General features: G+C 33.4%; 1 protein-coding gene across 2 annotated transcripts in view; it reads right to left on the bottom strand.

Moving 5' to 3' along the window:
* The window catches only part of cntnap5a (contactin associated protein family member 5a), a 448,552-nt gene that overhangs the window by 87,517 nt on the left and 340,810 nt on the right, over window positions 1–20,225 (bottom strand). For both annotated transcript variants that reach the window (XM_088607188.1, XM_088607189.1), the window contains exons 15-17: window positions 14,091–14,218; window positions 12,428–12,598; window positions 811–1,029 (exon numbers count right to left, since the gene is read on the bottom strand). In XM_088607188.1, the coding sequence (XP_088463314.1) occupies window positions 811–1,029; window positions 12,428–12,598; window positions 14,091–14,218 (518 nt within the window). The remainder of the gene's footprint in view (window positions 1–810; window positions 1,030–12,427; window positions 12,599–14,090; window positions 14,219–20,225) is intronic.

The following is a 20,225-nucleotide window of genomic DNA, read 5'->3' as shown; positions in this document are numbered from 1 at the left end:
AATCTTAAACTGTTAGAATATTTACAGATCAGTAGATCTGTGAGCTGAAACCCAAGGTAAAGGCCTCATAGACAGGGCATACAAGAAGAGTCTCATGTTGCAGTCAAAGTCCTAATTTAAATCAAGTAGAATATATGCGGTGAGTCATGACAAACTGCAGTGCAACTAACACCTTGTCATAAGTTGAGCAAGTGTCAGACACAATTGCTCCCAAAAAATGCCCAAAGATGGTAGAAACCTGTAAAAAATATCGACAGCTGTAATTTCAACAAAAGGAGCTTCGACCAAGTACTGATTTAGTTGGCCAAATAATACCGTATGCAAACAGTATTTTGTTTTACTTGGCACATCTTCTTAGTTTTGCAGAATAGCAGTTTCCTACACAAATAACAGTGTTCACTTTACTTTGAGCACAGTTCAAAACTTTGCAAAAGAGCATACTGTTATAAAATGTGATACTATTAGCAGTAGGTAAATTCTCCTGCAAGAAAATGCACACATGTGTATAATTTACTAACAAAAAGGTTTCAACTTGTGCTTGATGTAAATAAATTGAAAGAAATTATAAGGATAACAAAAATACAGTGAAATTGAAACAGTGAAACAAATCTTGACAAATATCCTTTCTGTGAAAAAGCCACTACAGAGCTGAAACAGAAGTCTATAAATTAAATCAGATATCAGAATATATACATTCAACCTCTTACTACAATACCTCTTCAACTAAATAGGGATTTGTGCTTATTTAACCTTAAAAGTCTGACATTATAACTGCCTCCTCTGGAGACAAACCATTTTGTGAGTGCTTACCTACGAACAACTGGCTGCTGAGTTGTAGGCGGAAATGTCCTTCAGGTGCAGCCTCATGAAATCGGATGGGCAACTGGTTGACCTGTAGCAAGGCCTCCTTAATGTTGCGCTCAACTCTTACATAGTGCCACTGCTTGTCATTTAAAGGGACAGATGATGTCACAACAAGGTCAACAGGGCCATTTCCCACATCAAAAGAGAACACCACTGTTGAAGGTGCTGTTAATTGAACCAAAAAAAGAATTCATGTCTCAGCAAACCACAGTTACAGTTTCAGTAGATATATAAGGTACTGTTTGTAATTTATTTTGGTGTATATAGTAGATCTTTTCAAATTACAAAATATAATTCAAGTATAATATGATTATTTATAGACAATAGATCATTAAAAAGGATCTCAGATAAATGAATGATAAATATTTTAGGAAGATAAGAAGGTTACAAATTAGAAGTTATTTTACTTGTGTTTTGCTTGTTTGATTGCAAGAAGCCTTAGAATTTTCAAAACAGTCAAACTGTCTCTTGAGGAAACTTCTTAAAGTGTCAGTTTCAATGAATTAATTGGGTACTTTATTCCAGACCCCAGTGATTCTTCGTGAGAAGCAGTGCTTCCTGTTTTCGGTACTAAATACAGTACATCTCTCAGTGTTAATTTAAGACCCCATGTACTTGGATCATTGTTGAACCTAAATGTAGAGGATTAATTTTATCAATATCTTTAAAACTGATGAAATTCTGAGTCAAATGCCCTTGCAAAATTAAACATGTTATTTTCCTTTTAAGCAAGTTGGATATTTGATTAATATACTGCCCATACACATTCAGCAATCTTGAATGTGCCAGGTATTAGTTAGTATACCACTGAAGAACCACAGTATCACGGACAGCGTTTTTATTTTTTTCAAATAGTTTGATGCAGAAATGCAATTCTGTAAAACTTCCAGGTGGCATATTGCATCCTTTGAGTACCACAGCTGCATATGATTGTTAGATAAATCAGTACTGTCTTAAATGTTAATTAATCCAATAGTGCTTTCATGGATATACTGTGTGCATACTGCATGTGAAAAAAAATAATCAAATGAAATTGTAGTGAATAGTGAAAAACAATTTCATGAAATACATTGATTACATTTTTTAAATAAGATCATGTGACAACATTGCCACAATGTTGCCATAATGTACTGTACAGTATGTCACAATACCGTGTAACACTAATATCATCACACTCGTCCAGGGCACTCCATTTAATAGAATAACTATTTTTTTAATTGCATGCAGTATACAGATATTAGTAATTTTATTTACTGTACATAGTATTTAGAAAACTGTTTTTTTTTTAATTCTGATTATTAAATATATTATACATAATGGCTTTAATACACAAAAACACAAGCGGGGCCAGATTAAAATATGTTTTGAGTAGTTATTTAAATTACTTTGTCAGTTGCATACTATAAATTGCATTGTAGATGATAAAAGTCTGCACTGATCAATATATTTAAATGGGTAATATTGTAATTTGCCATTGAGGTACAGTATGCCATGTTCTAAACATTTATTTAATATAATTTTAATGATCACTAGCAAAACAGTGGTGTAAGTAATAGCATCTTGATGAAGGCAGTTTTCAAGAATGATGCTAATACTACTGTATATCATGGATGATATACAGTATGAATATCTGTGGATTTCATTTCAAATAATTTTTTTAACATGTGTGGCGGATTCGGATATGTATTATTTTTCCATGTACCTGTATTCAACTTTCATCACCAAATTAAAAACTGCATGCTGTGAAGACACTTTTTGTTCATTTAAATTAATAAACAATTACCTAGACCATCTTTAATCATTCAAAATGGGGATCTATGAGATATTAAACTGAGAAGAATATGTTTTATTAAAATTCATCAGATATCTACAATGCAAAGGAACATAACATAACCTCTATTCTTAACTTGCTCTGGGGCAGGTTACGTCAAATTTAAGAGACCACAAACAACAGAATAATCGTTCCCCTACAAAACATTATCTCTTATGTTCACATGAGAGCTTTCTAAAGAGAACAGAAGGTTTAGAGATCTACAGAACACTTTATACTTTGCTGATATTATTCTATCTGGAAGAAACTGTCAGCAGGCAGGATATAATTTACATTCACAATCTCTTAATCACAAATATTGTTAATTTTGCTCATCAGAGCTCAGCATTAAAAGAAACTCTGTTCACAGTGCTCAGAGTCTTTGTGACTGGTTCAGTATTTTGCTGTTTTTGTGACTTGCAACTCTTCAGTAATACAATGGTGGTCCCTGCAATAAGGAAAGTGGTGTTTGCACTAAAACAGTTTTTGTATGCATTCCTTATGTTTCCCAGCCTTACATTAGTGAATACCATCAAACAGGGGTTCATGAAATAGCTGGTATTATTCTCATATATAATTCTATGCCCTGTAATTGTAGCTGCTGTTTTCTGTAGCACAATCTAAGCATGTCATACAAAATTTCCTAATATAGTTATTGTTCTGTATTGCACAGACATCCCCTTTAAAGCCCCAACGGGGCCAAACAAGGCCACATGCACTACACTGTATTGTACAGTATTACTTCCAGTTTCACTACCCTCACTACCTGTATGTTTTACAGATACAAGTAAAGTGGCATGTTACGTTATGTAATTCACTGGCCAAAGATGATTGAGAGGTGGCTCTTGTGGTGCATTAGATGTTAGTGAAACGATTGCTTCATTTAATCTGTTTCTCTACTATGTCCACTTAATACAGAGTATGAATACGGAATTTTACAACTAAAGAGAAATTTTGTTATCTGAGATTAAAAATGGAAGTATAACGTAATATATACCTAATGTAGCTAATGTCATGCAAATTTCCGCAACAAGTAATCATGAAACTATTTAACTTTGAAATTCAATTAAGTAAAACATATTTAACACATTCTGTACTGTAGTGGCATTAAAGCCACTCATAGATAATATATACTTGAAGTACAGTACAGTAAATGGTAGTGGTAGCCAAATATAATAAACAAAGTACACAACAGTATTCCACCATCTTCATAAACATTTTATGCATTAAAGTCTTTAACTTAGTAACTTATGGGGTTATTTTGGGAAATTTTTGACGTACTTTTTCTAACTAAAGTTTATATACTTCATAAAACACTATAAAATTTTGGCACCTAATAATATCACTTGTGGTTATTGGAAACATTTTGATGTTCATTTTATTCTCCTTGTAGTAGTAATGGAAAATGAAACACTCATAGACTGTAATATATCATGCTGTACCCAAGCAATAGTTTAACAAAGTGTTTTAGATGGCTGCTTACTACTGTGAATGTGAGCTGCTCAAATCCCACACTGATTGTTTCTGGTTTGTTGGTTTGTTTTTTAAATTCATGGATAAATAAAAAATAGATTATTATTATAGCTTATTGTAAACGTGATGTGTTTCTTTTAGATTTACAACCACATTGAGAAAATCCATATTTTGTCTTAAATCAAATTTCAGCAATGAGTAATTCAGCAAACAATCTAACTTTAAATTTTGAAATATTACTTTCTAGTGATTTGTGTGTATGAAACGTCAGGAGACCCGTTTTGTTCTGATTATACTATGAATTAGTCCCTGAGGCATTTCGAAATTATAAAAAAAAATTGATTTCACACCACAGAAAGGGGTAGCTTTTGAGAAGTTCAAGTAGGTACAGTGGATATAAAAAGTCTAAAAAGTCTAAAAACACAGGTTTTTGTGTGTGACCTTGCAACCAACAACATTCAAGAGATGTGTGCTTTGGGTCGTTATCATGTTAGAAGGTGAAATTCCTCTTAATCTTCAGCTTTCTGACAGAGGGAAGCATGTTTTGTGCCAAAATATCTTGATATTTGGAGCTAGTCATTATCCCATCTATCTTGACTAGACTTGACTTGTCCCAGCTGAAGAGAAGCAGCCCCATAGCATGATGCTTCCATCACCATGCTTCACAGTAAGTATGGTGTTCTTTGGATGTTTGGCTGTGTTGTCTTTGCGCCAAACATATCTTTTAGAATCAAGGCCAAAAAGTTCAGCCTTTGTATCATCAGACCATAAGACATTTTCCCACATGTTTTAGGGTGATTGAATGTATTTTTTGGCCAAATTTAGATGAGTTTGGATGTTCTTTTTTGTGAGAAATGCCTCCGTCTTGCCACCCTAAGCCATAACCCAGACATGTGCAGAATACGGGAGATTGTTGTCACATGCAAGGTGTGACCAATACCTGCCAAAAATTCCTGCAGCTCCTTAAGTTTTGCTGTAGACCTCTTGGTAGCCTCCCTGATGGCAGGTGTATGCGAATTACCTTTGGACATGATTTGAATGTGAACTCTGAATGTGGTTAACTCTGAAAACAGCTACAGCCCCTATTATAAAAGGGTGTGCTCACTTATGCAACCCTTGTTGTAGGTTTTTTCATTTCAATTATTTTTCCTAATATTTATATATTTGTTTTTCTCTTGAATTTTGTTGGTTGCAAGGTCACATTAAGGATGGAAAAATGTCTGACATGATTTATCTTGATTTCTGGCTTTACATTACAAAAACCTGCTATTTCAATAAGGGTGTGTAGACTTTTTATATCCACTGTATCTGAGTCGGTATAAGTAGGCTGCAAAGTAACTAGTAAAAGCAAAGAAGAGAAAATGAACACAATATTTAAGCCGTGGAGCCTTCTTCAGGTGTAACTTTTGAGAAGTTGTGTACTGCTTGCAAAATAGCTGATTTTGACAAGAAATAAAGTTATTTTTGCTTGAAGAATTTAAAATCTGTCTGCCTGACTTTACGGTAGCTTTCATTTCATTGAGCAGAAAACCACCTTGCTCTTTCAAGCGGCTATGTTAGCAGAAGAGATTTTGTTAACACAATGCACCCTTTTGACTGAATTTCTATCACCTTTATCACCTTTGATAAAGGGGGGTGAGAGTTGGGGCTGAAGTTATTGTCTCCCTTCCTAAATTTAACAAATGATATGTCCCCAGTAAACCAAGAAACTAAATAAACCTGCTATCGATAAAATATCTACCTTGCAACATTGCTTGCAATTGTTGTTTTTCACTTAATTTGTGGCATACTTAGAATAGTAAAAAAAAGGGTAATACTGCAAGGTGTTGGAGCTTATTTTACTGAATTTAACTCTCTTGTCTGAAAAGGCTTTGGAGCAGTTTATAACCATTTTTATTTTCTTTGTGATCCAAATTTGAAGTGGAATGGAAAAATGAAACCAATTGTAAATAAAATTACTCTGTCAATTGTAAATATTATGACATCTACATTGACATTGTTATTAATTTTATAGATCAAAGTATATTAAAAATTAACTTAACATTCATGATCACTAAAGGTGTACTGAGGAGTATATCAGAGGTCAAAGAGATGGGCCCACCACCCCGCGAACAGACTGACAAAGCAATTTGAAAGGGTTAACTATCTAGCCATTGCACAGGGTTCAACTGCAGAATCCACAAATAAATAAAAAAATAAACTTTTTTTTCTCCTGATTAGGACACTGGAGAAATTGTATTGATTAAAAATCATAACTGTAAAAAAATTGTCACTCTCTTGTGTAAAAATCATGATGTTTCAGAAATATGAAGTTTCTTAATTGTTGATGAATTTGGTGCCAATAAGTTTCTGAGCATCATTAACAATATTAATTTTTGGATATAGATATATGTATTGAGCTGTATTTTATTTTTTTAATTATTTTATATAGCACATTATATTTAAATGTTCAATTCACATTCATGTTCTCATAGCACTACTGGGGTTTTACTGAGGAAGAAGGGGCAATGACATCTGCCAAAATCCGAACCCCCGGACAGACAAAGGTGATAAAGTTGTTAAAAATTGAAAGAGGTGCAGGGTCGAAGAGTTCATTGCATTAGTAAATTAATGAGAGGCTTTGAACAGCAGCAGCACGTATGTCAATGTTAGTGGTTTTATAGTTCCAAAAATATTAACTACAGAACATCTTTTTCTGTTTCAGCTAAATGAGACAAATAGAAAGTCAAATCAGTCAGGATCTCGGAGTTTAACAAGGGTCAAAAACAATTTCCGTAACGAAACCGTGAAAGAAGCAGACCTTAACTTTAGATTAGATAACTCCATTAGAAGTCAGAAGAGCTCAATAAATTAAACTGCAATACAGTCAGGCAGACATGTTTTAAATTCTTAAAGCAAAATTACCTCTTTAATTTTGTCAAAATCAGTTACTTTGCAAGCAGTACATGACTTCTCAAAAGCTACTCCTTTCTCTCGTCCAAACTCGACAAAGGATTGATTTTTTTTAAAAAAAACCTTGGACGGTATGCCTCAGGGACCATAGTATGTATCATAGTATGATCCAAACAAAACACCCACTGGGCACACTGTGATCTTGACATGCAGGTGTGAAGAAGGTTTATAGCTTCTGTTTTAAAATGTTTTAGATTTGTGTTAAGATGAGTTAAGTTGTGTTAAGTATCTGTTGTAACTGTTAATATAATGGTGAATATAATTGTGGTTCTATTATTTATCGCCTAATTTGGCGATTATTATACATGTGTGCTGTCTGATGTGTTTTTTGGGGTTACAATACATTTAACCATTTTTTATTTATTTGTATGTATTACATATTGTTAAAACATACTGTTAGGCAATATACTGCAATATGTAAGAAAAAACACATACACACGGCTTTTTTCTCCCAGTCAGGATTTTTTAAGCAATGCTTTCTCATCTCTTGATATGCCACACACATTAATCACAAGTCATATCCACAGATACAGTATACCAAAACAGCAGCGTACATGTCAATGAACTGCAGTGTGATCAAATACCATATACAAATACTAATAGTATTAATAATAGTGTAACCAGTATGATGGTTTTAAATCCACTACAGTATAAAATGTGTGAAACATATTTTTATAATCAAAATTTAAGCAGTTTAAGTAATCAGGAAACAATTTTACTTTAAAGTTTGTTTATAAAAATATGTCCTGCTTATAAAAATCAGGACACTAGAGAAATTATATTGAATAAAAATTGTAACTGTAACATATTGTCAAGTTTCACTGTCTTGTGTAACAATTATGACATTTACGAAATATGAAGCATCTTAGTTTTTGACGTTCTTGCTGCCAATACGTTTTTTTATTGTCTTTAAAAACATACATCATCATGCTCTATTTACTGTATATACAGTATATTTATATAGCAATCCTTCAGTTAATTGTATGCTATCAGTTCGGCATATCTGTGGATATGAATTAATGAGATTTAAGTGTCGGCACATCGGGAATGTGGTCTTTGTTCACATTTAAAACAACAGTACAAGAAAAACAAGTGAAATATATTTTTCATAATCAAAATTTAAAGTCAAATTGTTTGCTGACTACTCATTGCTGAAATTAACATTAAGACAAAATATAAATTATCTGAATGTGGATATAAATCTGAAATAAGCACATCACATTCACAACAAGCCACAATAGTAATAATAAACTATTTTTATATATCAAACGGAGTAATTTTGTTTAAGTAAAATAGCCATACTTTCTTTTTTAATTAATTTAATATTTAATTAGATTTAACATTTTATTATATTATTCAAACTAATTTCAATTTTGGATTTAATGGTGATTCCATTTATTAATAGTGTAATTATTACTACATTTATTATTTATATTAATACTAATATTTTAATATTAAGATTTTAATTATTTATTTATTTATTTATTTTTTATTATGAAAAATAGAGTCTTTATTATCTCCAAGGCACTTAAAAAAAGTACAGCTTGTGCACTGGCTGAGAATCAAACCTTGGCCTCCTGCATGACAGGCGATAATTTGACCATTGAACTGCCAATGCAATTTCTTCCTTCATGCATTTAATGTCAAAAACTACAAGTGCTGCTTATTGATGGTAGGAAGTTTCATTTTATAATAGCGCAAAGAAACATGTAATGTTTTTAGTTATAGGATGGGGTGTAAGACAATGGATGTGTCTCTAAAAATCTAGACACATTGGGAAATGCATCACTATAGTCAATATTCCCACTTCCTAGTGTTTCATACCATGGGATGTTTACTTAATCTGTCAGGGTGTGAGAAACTGGCAAAACAATTTTCTCGTTTACCTTAGTTAATTAACCTCTGCATAAATGATTAAGTGTCAGTCAGCAGTCCTGAAAGACACCATATAAAATTAGATTAAGATATAAAAAGGGAAGTGAGATATAGAAAGCAAAGAGGGGAAAAGAAAGAAGGTCAGACCACAAGAGGCAGAGGAGAAGAAGAGAACATGAAGCTTGTACCAGTTGAGAGCTCCTACTTCATGATCAATACCCGATAATATTTGGAATTTTCTAGAGAAAGTTTACTATTCTTTGTTTTCTTGAGTCAAAAAATACCTATGTAAAAGGCAGCCTTTCCTGCTTTGGTTGAATTTTTACAATAGGCTGCCATCTATTTTTGGGTTTCTGGGTTTTCAGAAAGAGAGATTTAACTGCAGGTTGTATTGAATTGATTAATATTTAATATTAAATCTAATTTATTATTATTGTCATTGTTAATAAATATTGTTTAACCAAATGTGCCTGGGTTATTATTCTTTTCAACAAAGCTGTGCCAGAGAAAAAAGAATTCATGTGCTTCTAATTATACCAACCACTCAGGTATATTCTGGAGAAATCACTTACAAGTTAGGGGTTATGAATATTTATTTTATGATTGACTAATCTGCTCAGTCAATTCCTGTTTTTTCTCTGTTTTTGCAATGCTCCATATATATATATAAACATTATATATAAACTACAAATAATTTAAATTACCTATGTTATAACTGCTTGTAGAAGAACTGAAACAAAAAGGTCCAAAATACATAAAAAATAAACTAGATTAATAAAATTACTGAACAAAAACTTTCACAAAAGTGAAAACATATAAACATATAAAAAACAGCATATTGTTTATTAAAGAAATATGTAAATATTGTTCTCAATGGCTGAAATGTTGTGTTTTCTTTCTTCTTTTTTCAGCATGGAATAAACCTATTACTTATTCTTAAGCTGGTATATTTTTATACATTTCTTGCATTTCTGCACCATTTACTTAAAAACAATAACAAAACCTCTAAGGAAATGAAACCAACACATTGTTCACTATATCATCGAGATTCTACTTAATTCCCCTTGCAGAGTCAGCAGTGTACAAAGAGAAGCAGGAGACTGTATCTGCATCTCTCTAACCTGTTGTCAATTGACATAACGTAACAATGGGCTGATTTGCATGATAAATACACATCTGATGCAACTTAACAGCTTTTAACTGGCAATGTTTTGGAGCAGGGACAAAATCATGGATGTTCTTTTGACCTATTTATATTTGAAGTGTTTTATCTAAAGAGGAACATCTATTAAATATGAAATCATAAAAAAACACTGGTACTACATCTTTCTCACAAAAGTAGCATTTAACAAGAACTTTTTAATCAATTTGAGCAAATTAAATAATATTACTCTTTTTGGGTAATACAAACTAAACAAAATGTAATTAAAATACAATTTTAGTCAAATACATGAATTATTGACATATTTGGCAAGAGTATAACACAGTTGACATGACAATTATATAGTTGACAACAGTAATTATTTCAAATTAATTCAAATTAATATCATTGGGTTCTAAAATGTGCAAAAATCGTAAGGAAAACAAATCATTTAATATCTGAGAGGATATGTAATTAAGAAGATAATCAGTTTAAAAAGGAACAGATAATTCCAAAATAACATGGGAGAAGAAGGCTGATTGGTAAAAAAAAAACTACACAAAAATGCATGGTTCTGCCTCCTTGTGTCCTGCAGGTCCTGCCTAGCCCTGGTGGTTTATAATTACGTACATAAAGTATGTTTGTTCAAGTATACAGTATGTTGTTTATTGTTTTTAATTTGAGCCTTACTAAGTGTTCATTGAAAATTTAGTTTAAAATAAGCATGATAAAGATTTACAAAAATAAAGACAGCAAGAGCTCATGGGAAATGTAGTTAAAACATGCAAGTCAAAACGTTACCAAAATAACCGCAGCAATTGAAGTTTAAGCGTAATACTACTATTACTATTGCTATTTTGTACCTTATTTTTTTTCAGCTACCACTACCAGCTATATTAATATTATATATTTATATTCACTAATTAATATCATTAATAATATTCAGAAAAGGTATTATACGTCAGTTATTTTTATTTTCCCCTTCTAGTATTTCCCTTTAGTTACATGATTCCATATTAAGTGGATTTAAAAAAGTAGGCTTCCAATACGTGAATGTTACAGTGCTATACTTCAAATTACCGTACATCCTTTAGTGGTATAGTTTCAATCCAGGGTCCATCCTTTGCATGTAAATCCCTTTTCAGAAAAAATGACAGCCAAAGCTATTCTTTTATATGTTATATAAATGTTATATGCATTTCATGTGTTATATAAAATATAAAATGTTATATTTTCATGATACACGATTATTAAACTTAGAAAAAAGATTAAATGAAGCTAACATTTCAATAACAACTAAACACTAAGGGCCACCTGTCAGTCTTCTTTTGGCAGTGAAGAACTAAATTCAGTATGCCGGAAGAGAGTGTTGTATACTGCAGATGGCATACTGCTAATGTGAATTTTGATGCACATTCTAGATGGCTACATCTGTATAATGTCTATATATTAATTCAAAAGCAATAATTATTTTTTCACTCTTTTTGAATAGAAGTTGTTTTTCAAGAAAACTGTTGTAATTTAGTAGCTGTCATGCCCGAATGTTGGTCATTGGTCCTGTATACATATGCATGACAGCACACCTCCAGGCACTCTTAGAACACCCTCGTGCAGACTTTCACAGCAGGTGGCTAATTAATTTATTATTTAATTATTATTTCATTATTACTTCCAGTTTCCTTAAATACTTCCCTCGCCCTTCACTCAGAGTTCTGTCGTTAAGCTACTGTGCACTGGCTACCTCATAGTTTTTTTATGCCAGTTTTCTTTTTTCAATCTTTTTGCACTTGCTTACGTGTTTCAGCGCTTTCTCTTTTCCTTGCCACTACCACTCTGCAGCCCTGTGTGTTAGGTTTATTTCTGTGTATTTTTTTCTTTTTGGCTACACTTTTTTGTTGCAGTGTTTCACACCTTACCACTGCCTGAGACCTGTCTGTGAGCTCTTGGTCAGACGCGGCTGTTTTTCACCTCGCTGACATTATAACATTACAAATCATAGCAGTGAACAATATATTTTACAAATAAATGCCAATGCATTCCATTCACCTCTTCTATTGCTTTCCTTGTTTCATGAGAAAATACACCTATCAAGAAAAATACAATACCTAGTATTTTTAATCTCACAGTATAGGAATGGTCTTATTATTTTATTTAAAGAAACATCTGTTGTTAAGGCCCTGCACAATCTTTATGAATTACATAAAGCAACAAATATTTACACAGTGTAAGATGTATTTAGTTGCCAAGAAAAACAAGTGTAAATAACAACTTATTACATATTAACCAGATTGTGGTCAGCTTGTTTAACTTACATCTCAGCTCAATCCTTATGAAATCTTTGATTCCTAGGTTTTCGAGGAACACCCCATTTTCAGCTGTAGTTTTGAAGTAGAAAGAAATGTCTGCACTGAGTTCTGCATGGAACGTGGGAAAATGAAGATAAGAAGACTCCTGATAAAAGGAGGCTGCATTCCAAAAATTTCCTGGAAGAATGAAGGATAAAAAACACTTGGTTTTTACTGTAGGTCAATACTTATGAACCAATTTATTGTCACTGACAATGAACAAAATTGAAATTTCCTGTAAACTTGCAATAGAATTATATTTAACAATGCTATTAAATATAATATCTATATGTACATATTGTAAATATATAATATACATATACAAGATAAGGAACTAAGTATCTGTTTTAGAATATGAATATAATGATATTATATTTATTAAAAATCTTTATATGTTCACAACAGTGATAGAGTGGAATGGCTGTAAAGCAAATGAAAGCTATATATATATAGAAGATATTTAGTAGTTTAATTTTTTTATCGTTAGCATTTAGAGAGGATTAATAAACTCTTAATATTAAACACTATAATAAAACAACAAGTGTTTATATTTTTCTGATATCACATTGAACATATTCAAATCATTAAGATTTTTTGTCTACAATGTGAGATTATCTCTTAATCTCCAATGGCCCATACAGAACTATGCAATTTTGGATAGAGTAAAAGGATTAATTAAAATATTAACATTCATCTTCTAACTTGTCCAATACAGAGTTGTGTGGGAGGCACAGCCTTTCAAGCAACATGTGCTAGGAAGTTACACCCTGGACACAATGCCTGTCCATCAGAGGGCATACAAACACACAATCTCACAAATGTGCCAGTTTTCCCAGAAACGAATTAACCTACCAGTATGTTTTAGAGTGGAGCAGCTGGAAGAAACCCATGCAAACACAGGGAGAAGAAACTTCACACAGATAACACCTCAGGACAGTTATTGAACCCAGGGCCCTAGCGCTGTAAGGCAGCAATGCTAACCACTGTGCCACGTCTAACTTAATTTAATCCCTCTTCATAGATGTTAGTAATCTTATTAGGTTTAATACAATAACAGTTGAAAATAAAAATAAAAACAGACAATCGATTTAACAAATTACCACGTTTGTGTCTAAAATGAACATATTTTAAGATGCAATTATTTCAATTTTTAAAATTTCCATTTTCTGTTTTCTATTTTTTTCATTTTTAATTTTTAGAATTAACTTTATAATTAACACCTTGTTATTAAAAGCGTTCAGTTATTTTTTAAACCATTTAATTATGTGATTTGTATCTAATTTGACTGTGATCCATCTTTTCTCCTTTCATTTTGAAACAGTTAATTTTGTAAACATCTGGAGGCTTCATACAGTATATTACGAATGAATCCCATTTTTTAAAATATATTAACATTATTTTTGAAGTATTATTGACAAGAATCAAAATAGCAGAAAGATCTTAAAATGTCAGTTTTAATAAGAGATTTTAAATTAGAACGTACAAAAAAACTGCAGAATGAATAAAGAAAATAACTAAAATAAAATAACTGTATAAATAAAGAAAATAACTATGTATTCATTATGAAAAATGTTGAATAAATTGTTTGTTCATGCTTCTTTTGTGTCTATTAAAACAGCAATCCACTCACTATCACCATAGCAGCAGAGAGGTCCAACTCTGTAAGTTGCTTCTGAACCAGTTCTGCTTGTGTCGCCAATCACAATTTTATTCACAGGCAGGTGATCTTTATAGGAGAGGATGCCTGTGTCATTGGCCCTGCAAATAAATCAAAGATTTAGGTAATTTTCTCAAAACTGGAGGAGACAAGTTTAGACAGGTTTGGACAATATACTGTAGATGTTGATTTTTCTTTGGGTCTCATTTATGCTTTGACCCTGATTTAATAAAAAAGTGACAAAGACTTAACAAAAAATAGTTGTATTTCTTATTTGACCCTGTCATTTACAGTACAACCCATCAGAAGTGCTGTATTCCAAATGACTATTCCTTAAAATACGTCAGCTACAACAGAAGTAAAATGCAATACGTATTTCTCAGATTTTGGCAGCAGTAATGCAAGTCACCAGGTTCTGAGCAATGGAGAAATTTATATAAATAACGTCAAGATAGTATAGCATCCAATGATGACGAGAGAAAGCAGAGCCTTCCAGGGCAGTACCAACATCTGTTTCTGCTGCTGTGACATACCAAGATTAAAGCCAACATCTAGCAAGACAACAAGGTGACAGAAGGAAATATTCATGTTAAGAAAAGTGGTAAAGGAAAAGTCCCAAAACATGTCAAATGTTGCTCATAGTGCCACATGAACAAAGCATACATAATAAGCTGCAGACATGTTTTACGTGATAATGTCTATAAGGCATAGAATGCACTCTGTGAACAAAATGTAAGTGACACATTCAATGAATAGAAGTTAAATATTTGGTCCTTAATACTGTCCCAAGAAATATTCTCATCTGTAACCTTCAAAATGCCTCTCTCAAACATTACGTTTTGCTTTAAGCATCTAACAGAAATGTATAGAAGCCAATCCGTTATGCCCTCCAAGCCAATTATTAGACAACCTATAAATTTAGAAAGTCCAAAATATCCTAATATGAGAGAGTTAAATGTTATAGACCTAGAAAATAAAGCAAGGAAGTACATTCAGCTTTATTATGAAGATAAGCTAGAAGAGAATTATTAACTGTAAAAATGCATAAAGAGATAAGCATCTCTGGTACTGTAGGGGTTTTGTGATCTTACTGACACAATGGTTAGTTTTAACAGTAAACTGCATGAGTTTGTTTGATTATTAGGAATCAATTGGCAGAACAAGGAGTCTTGACAAGGATTCACAACACACAGAATGCTTTTATTGATGCATAAATCAATGTGTACATAAAGGCATTCAGGATAAATACATGATAGTCTGCGTGGATACAGACGGCAGCTCAATACATGAATCATCAAGCTATAGCGAGTATGAAGAACTGATACATAAAAACAAGGATAATGCTAAAGGGACAAGGCCTATTTCTTCATGTAGAATTAAGTGTTGTTAAAGACTTCTGTGCTTTGACCAAGCAGCCTGGTACATCTATCTACTGTAAATGCATAGGAATGTGGCTAATAGGCCCTTCTGATAAGAGATACTGTAAAATTGTATCAAGCTATAAATATAATGTTATATATCGCAAATGGACACCAGCCATGCTTCAGCTTGTTTCAGGTCAAAGATCACTATCCATCACACAAAAGAAAGATCCACCAATTGTGGATCTGTAGAGTGGGTACCAGAACCAAACCTGATAGCATCGTGGCCAATCACCAACTGTTGATGTTGCCCCATATAATCTAGAACACAAATAATTTTTCTCCAGTTAACTCACTGACTTGAAAATCTCTCTCTAAACTGGCCAAATGATGTTTATGACCACATGCCTCCAAACAGACCAAGTCAGGACTTAAACTTTTCTCCAAGAAGCCAGACCAAGAGAATGAATCAGTAAAGTGCATAATTCTGTCCAAGATATTCTTCCTGAAACAGAAGAAATCTTGTGTTCATGAACCCACTGTTATTTTCACCTGATCAAAAAAATTAGACAGTTGGACTAATTCTTTTTGTCAAGATCCAGAACATTCTGAACAAAAAGATGTAGCAAGGAACAAACTGAATGACCCTTTTGTCTACCTTGTGATCCTCAAGAAGACAAACCGTGTCCAGGCTGTTCTAAAGACCAAAGCCAACAGGATGCTCCTTTGACAGAGATGCCTGAGGCCAATACAAGCTGCTAAGCAAAGCAAAACAAAAGCTCTTTCTCTCTCCTGTGTCAATATCATCCTAGCACATAGAAGCTGCTACAGAAACCTAGCCAGCTTTTATCAATGCAAAGTTTAAACTCATCAAGGACATCTGGACAACAAATCTTTGAATATTAAATTTTATTTTTCATATCATTCTCGAGAGAACTATTACAAACGCATAGTTTAGATCATGATAGTAAATGGATATTTACTTATGTCAGATAATTTTAATGTGATTTAATTATATGAGACTAACAAAACTTAAAGGCTAGACAGTAATATGTATTAATCAATGCCTATTTTCACTTTGAAGTCATTAACTCTTATTTTAGTAATCCCTGAGTGAAAGATCAGCATTCATGTTCACAGGAGGTCATTTCACAGATATATATTATATTATGTTGTTGCTTGTTATGCATGTTTTGGTTTTATCAACAAAATGCATGTTGTATATTTAGAATCAGTCTGTGTGATTGTAAATTATTTTATTTGGTTGGTTCCTAAAAGTTATCAACTTCTCATTGTTTCTTGGACTATGTTATCCAGCTCAACAGTGTATCCCGAAAGACATCCACAATCTCAATCTCAGTCTCGGTCTCATATCAATCTGATTCCAAATGAAACAGTGCCAGACCACCGAGGTGCACTATAGACCCCTCAGGAACTAAGAAAATCATTTGATCTGGTGGTTGTAATTTGGTAACTGTATCATGCCTGTCGCACTGGGACACCACTAGTGAATATCCTGTCAAGGTTTAGAATGTCAAAGTTTAGAACCAAATGCAGACTTGGGTTGTTGTCTAGGTAAACTATTAGTGGAGGGGTGGTTAATGTGACATACGTGTCCACTCTCTCGAAGCCAACACTTAATATGGATTTAAGTCTGTAAATACCTTTGCTACTAATGATAGGGAGTTTTAAGAGAAAACCTATTTCCTTGGCTTTGGGGTTGACATATATGGGAATAGCACTTCCTATACTGTATGCAAGGTGGCCTGTAGTAGCTGAACAGACTCTAAAGTAACTGACCTCAATAGATTTTCCACTAAGGTGAGTTGGACCAAGCAGGTGGGAATCTGGTAATGGCAGCACTAAGATCCCTAAGCAGATCAAGAATCAACATCCTGACCTGTAGCACATTAACATAATTCCACTTGATGACATCAACAATCCTGCCCACAGTGTGGAAAGTATGATTTAACAGTGTTGTATGGAGGTTAATGTTATCCATACGCTTTCCAGACGCTGCTGCTGGAATAACTTGTTACTAATTTCAAGCATCTCTTTCTGTATCCCTGATGCATATTTCTTCAATGTGATCGGTGTGACAGTGTTCACACCAAACAGACCTGCTGAAAATAATGATCGTACAGCAGAAGCAGCAGCAATCAGTCCCCCCAGAAATCTTTTGGGGCGGCTGGCACCAGTCATCTCCAGAAGGAGATGGTGTAGTATGTGTAAAGTGTCTAGTTGGGCATGCCAGACAGCATCCTGTCTGGCATCTACCACATCTACTGCATCTACCAGAGGGAAGCCAGAGGGAAGAGAAGTAAACAGAGGTTGGACAGGAAAGGATAGGGGGTGCTCACCCTGAGGTCTGTGTGTGTCCTAATGCCTAGTATAGTATAATTCTAACTATAGGAATGTGAGTAAATGTGACCCTCATGCTTTCTGGAGATCTGAACCCCAACAATAAAAACAAGAACAGAAAGAGTTAAATGGGACCATATCTGGTCATGGATTTCTAAGTAGATGCAACTTGCTCTTTAACTGAATTTGTCATTAACGACAAGAATATAGTTGGCAAGTTCTGAGATGGTACCAAGTAAGCTACAGTATAACATTTACAGACAAAACAAGTAAATCAAGCAACAGAAAGAACAAGACCCAACGCCTGACAGTGTGTGTGCTCAGCAAACAGAGGCAGACTGCTTGTTTTCTTTCAGAAGCAATTATGTATTATGAACTTGAAAACAAACATTCTTGACCTTTCTACAACTCATTCCTGTTGTACCAAAGCTTTAAACTATTTGGTCCAATAATGGGAACTGGGAACTGCTCCATTCCATTTTGAAAACTCATTATGTGAATGATGCTAAAACATACAGATGCAGCCATTCAAAGTGCGCGGTACACACATGTACCGGAGGTAATTGGCTACGGAGGCACGCATTGTGACGCAAGATGATGCGCGGTACATGATTGGTTGACCGACAGGGGCACTCGTGGTCCGTTGGTCTGTCGTAGAAAGATTTACAGTAAACGTCTTTACTGTCCCCGTTATAGTATTGAATATTTATATGGAATTTTACCACTGAAGGGAAATCTTAGTACCTGAGCATAAAAAGAATAGGAGCATACTGTAACGCGTGTGAAGGCCATAAACGATATTAATTTTGGAACTTAAACATACAGTTTTTGGCTGGTCTCGGTACTTTAAAGAAAACATACACACCAGTATTCCATTTCTCCCTAAACATTTTAAGCATCGAAGTCTTTAACTAACGAGATACCAGAGTCAACAAGCATACTTTTAGAATTTGATTAAAAGGGAATATAATATGGAATCGCGTATCTAAAGAAATTAATAACGATATAATTATAGTCATGTACCGCAACACAAGAATAGTACACGCTGTACATTGTCTGTTGATAATGTTTCTGTAGTGCTTTTTCAGCACTCTGCATGTTGCCGGTGGCGCTGTGGGTTAGGTTCCTGACTCCCATGTCACACGGTCTGTGATCAAATCCCACTGTGGAACCATTACTTTTTTTAACAAACATTTCTTTGAAAAAATGAAACATTTCCCTTGGTCAGAGATTAAATAAAACCTCACTCGCACCAAACACATTTTAATTCTAAATATCACAACATGATCGAATTTAAGTAATTTTAATAACAATGAATAGTCACCTAGGCGTTACAATATAAACGCGTTTGCGTTTTGATTTAAATCGCAAACGCGGGTTTAAATATATGTGTTTTTTTATTCACAATCAGACAAATGCAACATAAATTGATATCTTTGTCTTCTAAGTATCTTAATAAACTTTCAGCATAGCTTTCTCTCCGTTTAGATTTATTTTTCTTGGGATCTTGGGATCAAACGTGGAAAGATTAGATTGTAATCGTTTTTATTTTTTAAATACATTGCGGAGTTAAAGCAAGTTAAAGCCTTGATTTTATATATCACCTTTAAAAGTGGAATCTCAAAGCAAAGTAAATACCCAACACCGATTGTACCCATCTGTCATGCTAATAAAGCACCTTGAATTGAATTGAATTGAGGGAGAGAGGGGGGGAGGGCGAGCGAGAGAGCCAGGACAGACAGGCAAATAAGATACACTCCACAGACATTCACAACAGCGACATATCATAAAACGTTTGCACATATAGTTAAGTTATTACTTGGTTTTCAAAGTGCAATGAAATACAATATTGTTGTTGTTGCTGTTATTGTTGTTTTTATCCTGTAAAGTGTTTTGAGAAGCCACCTTTATGGAAAAAAAGGTTCTTATGGAATGTGTTCCGCCGGGGATCTAACCCCAGCGTCTAACCCCTCTGATTGGAGAAAAAAGACGTACTGGTTTGCTATACATACTGTACCAGGAAGATGATTTCTTTCTATTCAAAATGTGTATTTTAAAAGTTTAAGAAGTAAAAACCTTACAGCGTACACAGATTTCTAAACTGATCAGGATCGTTATCTTTGTCTTATCCATAATAATGTTCACTGCTCTGTCCAGCAAATTAATAATAAACTTTATTTTATACAGCGTTTTAAACGAATAAGTAATTAGATTGCTCATAAACCTAATCGCTTTTTCTACATAAACACAGCGTGATTGCTCTCTGAAAATGCTTTTTCTTTATATTTAGGCTCAGATTTCAACTATAGATCGTATTATTATAAACTTTCTTGGAAAAATGTCTTTTATGTAAACCATGTTTGCTATTAATTCCTTTAGGGGTAGA

This window comes from Lepisosteus platostomus, chromosome 14, assembly GCF_059453375.1.
Source record: "Lepisosteus platostomus isolate fLepPlt1 chromosome 14, fLepPlt1.hap1, whole genome shotgun sequence".
Lineage (NCBI taxonomy): Eukaryota > Metazoa > Chordata > Actinopteri > Semionotiformes > Lepisosteidae > Lepisosteus > Lepisosteus platostomus.
The sequence above is the reverse complement of the archived record's forward strand: the minus strand, read 5'-3'. Positions and strand labels throughout refer to the sequence as shown.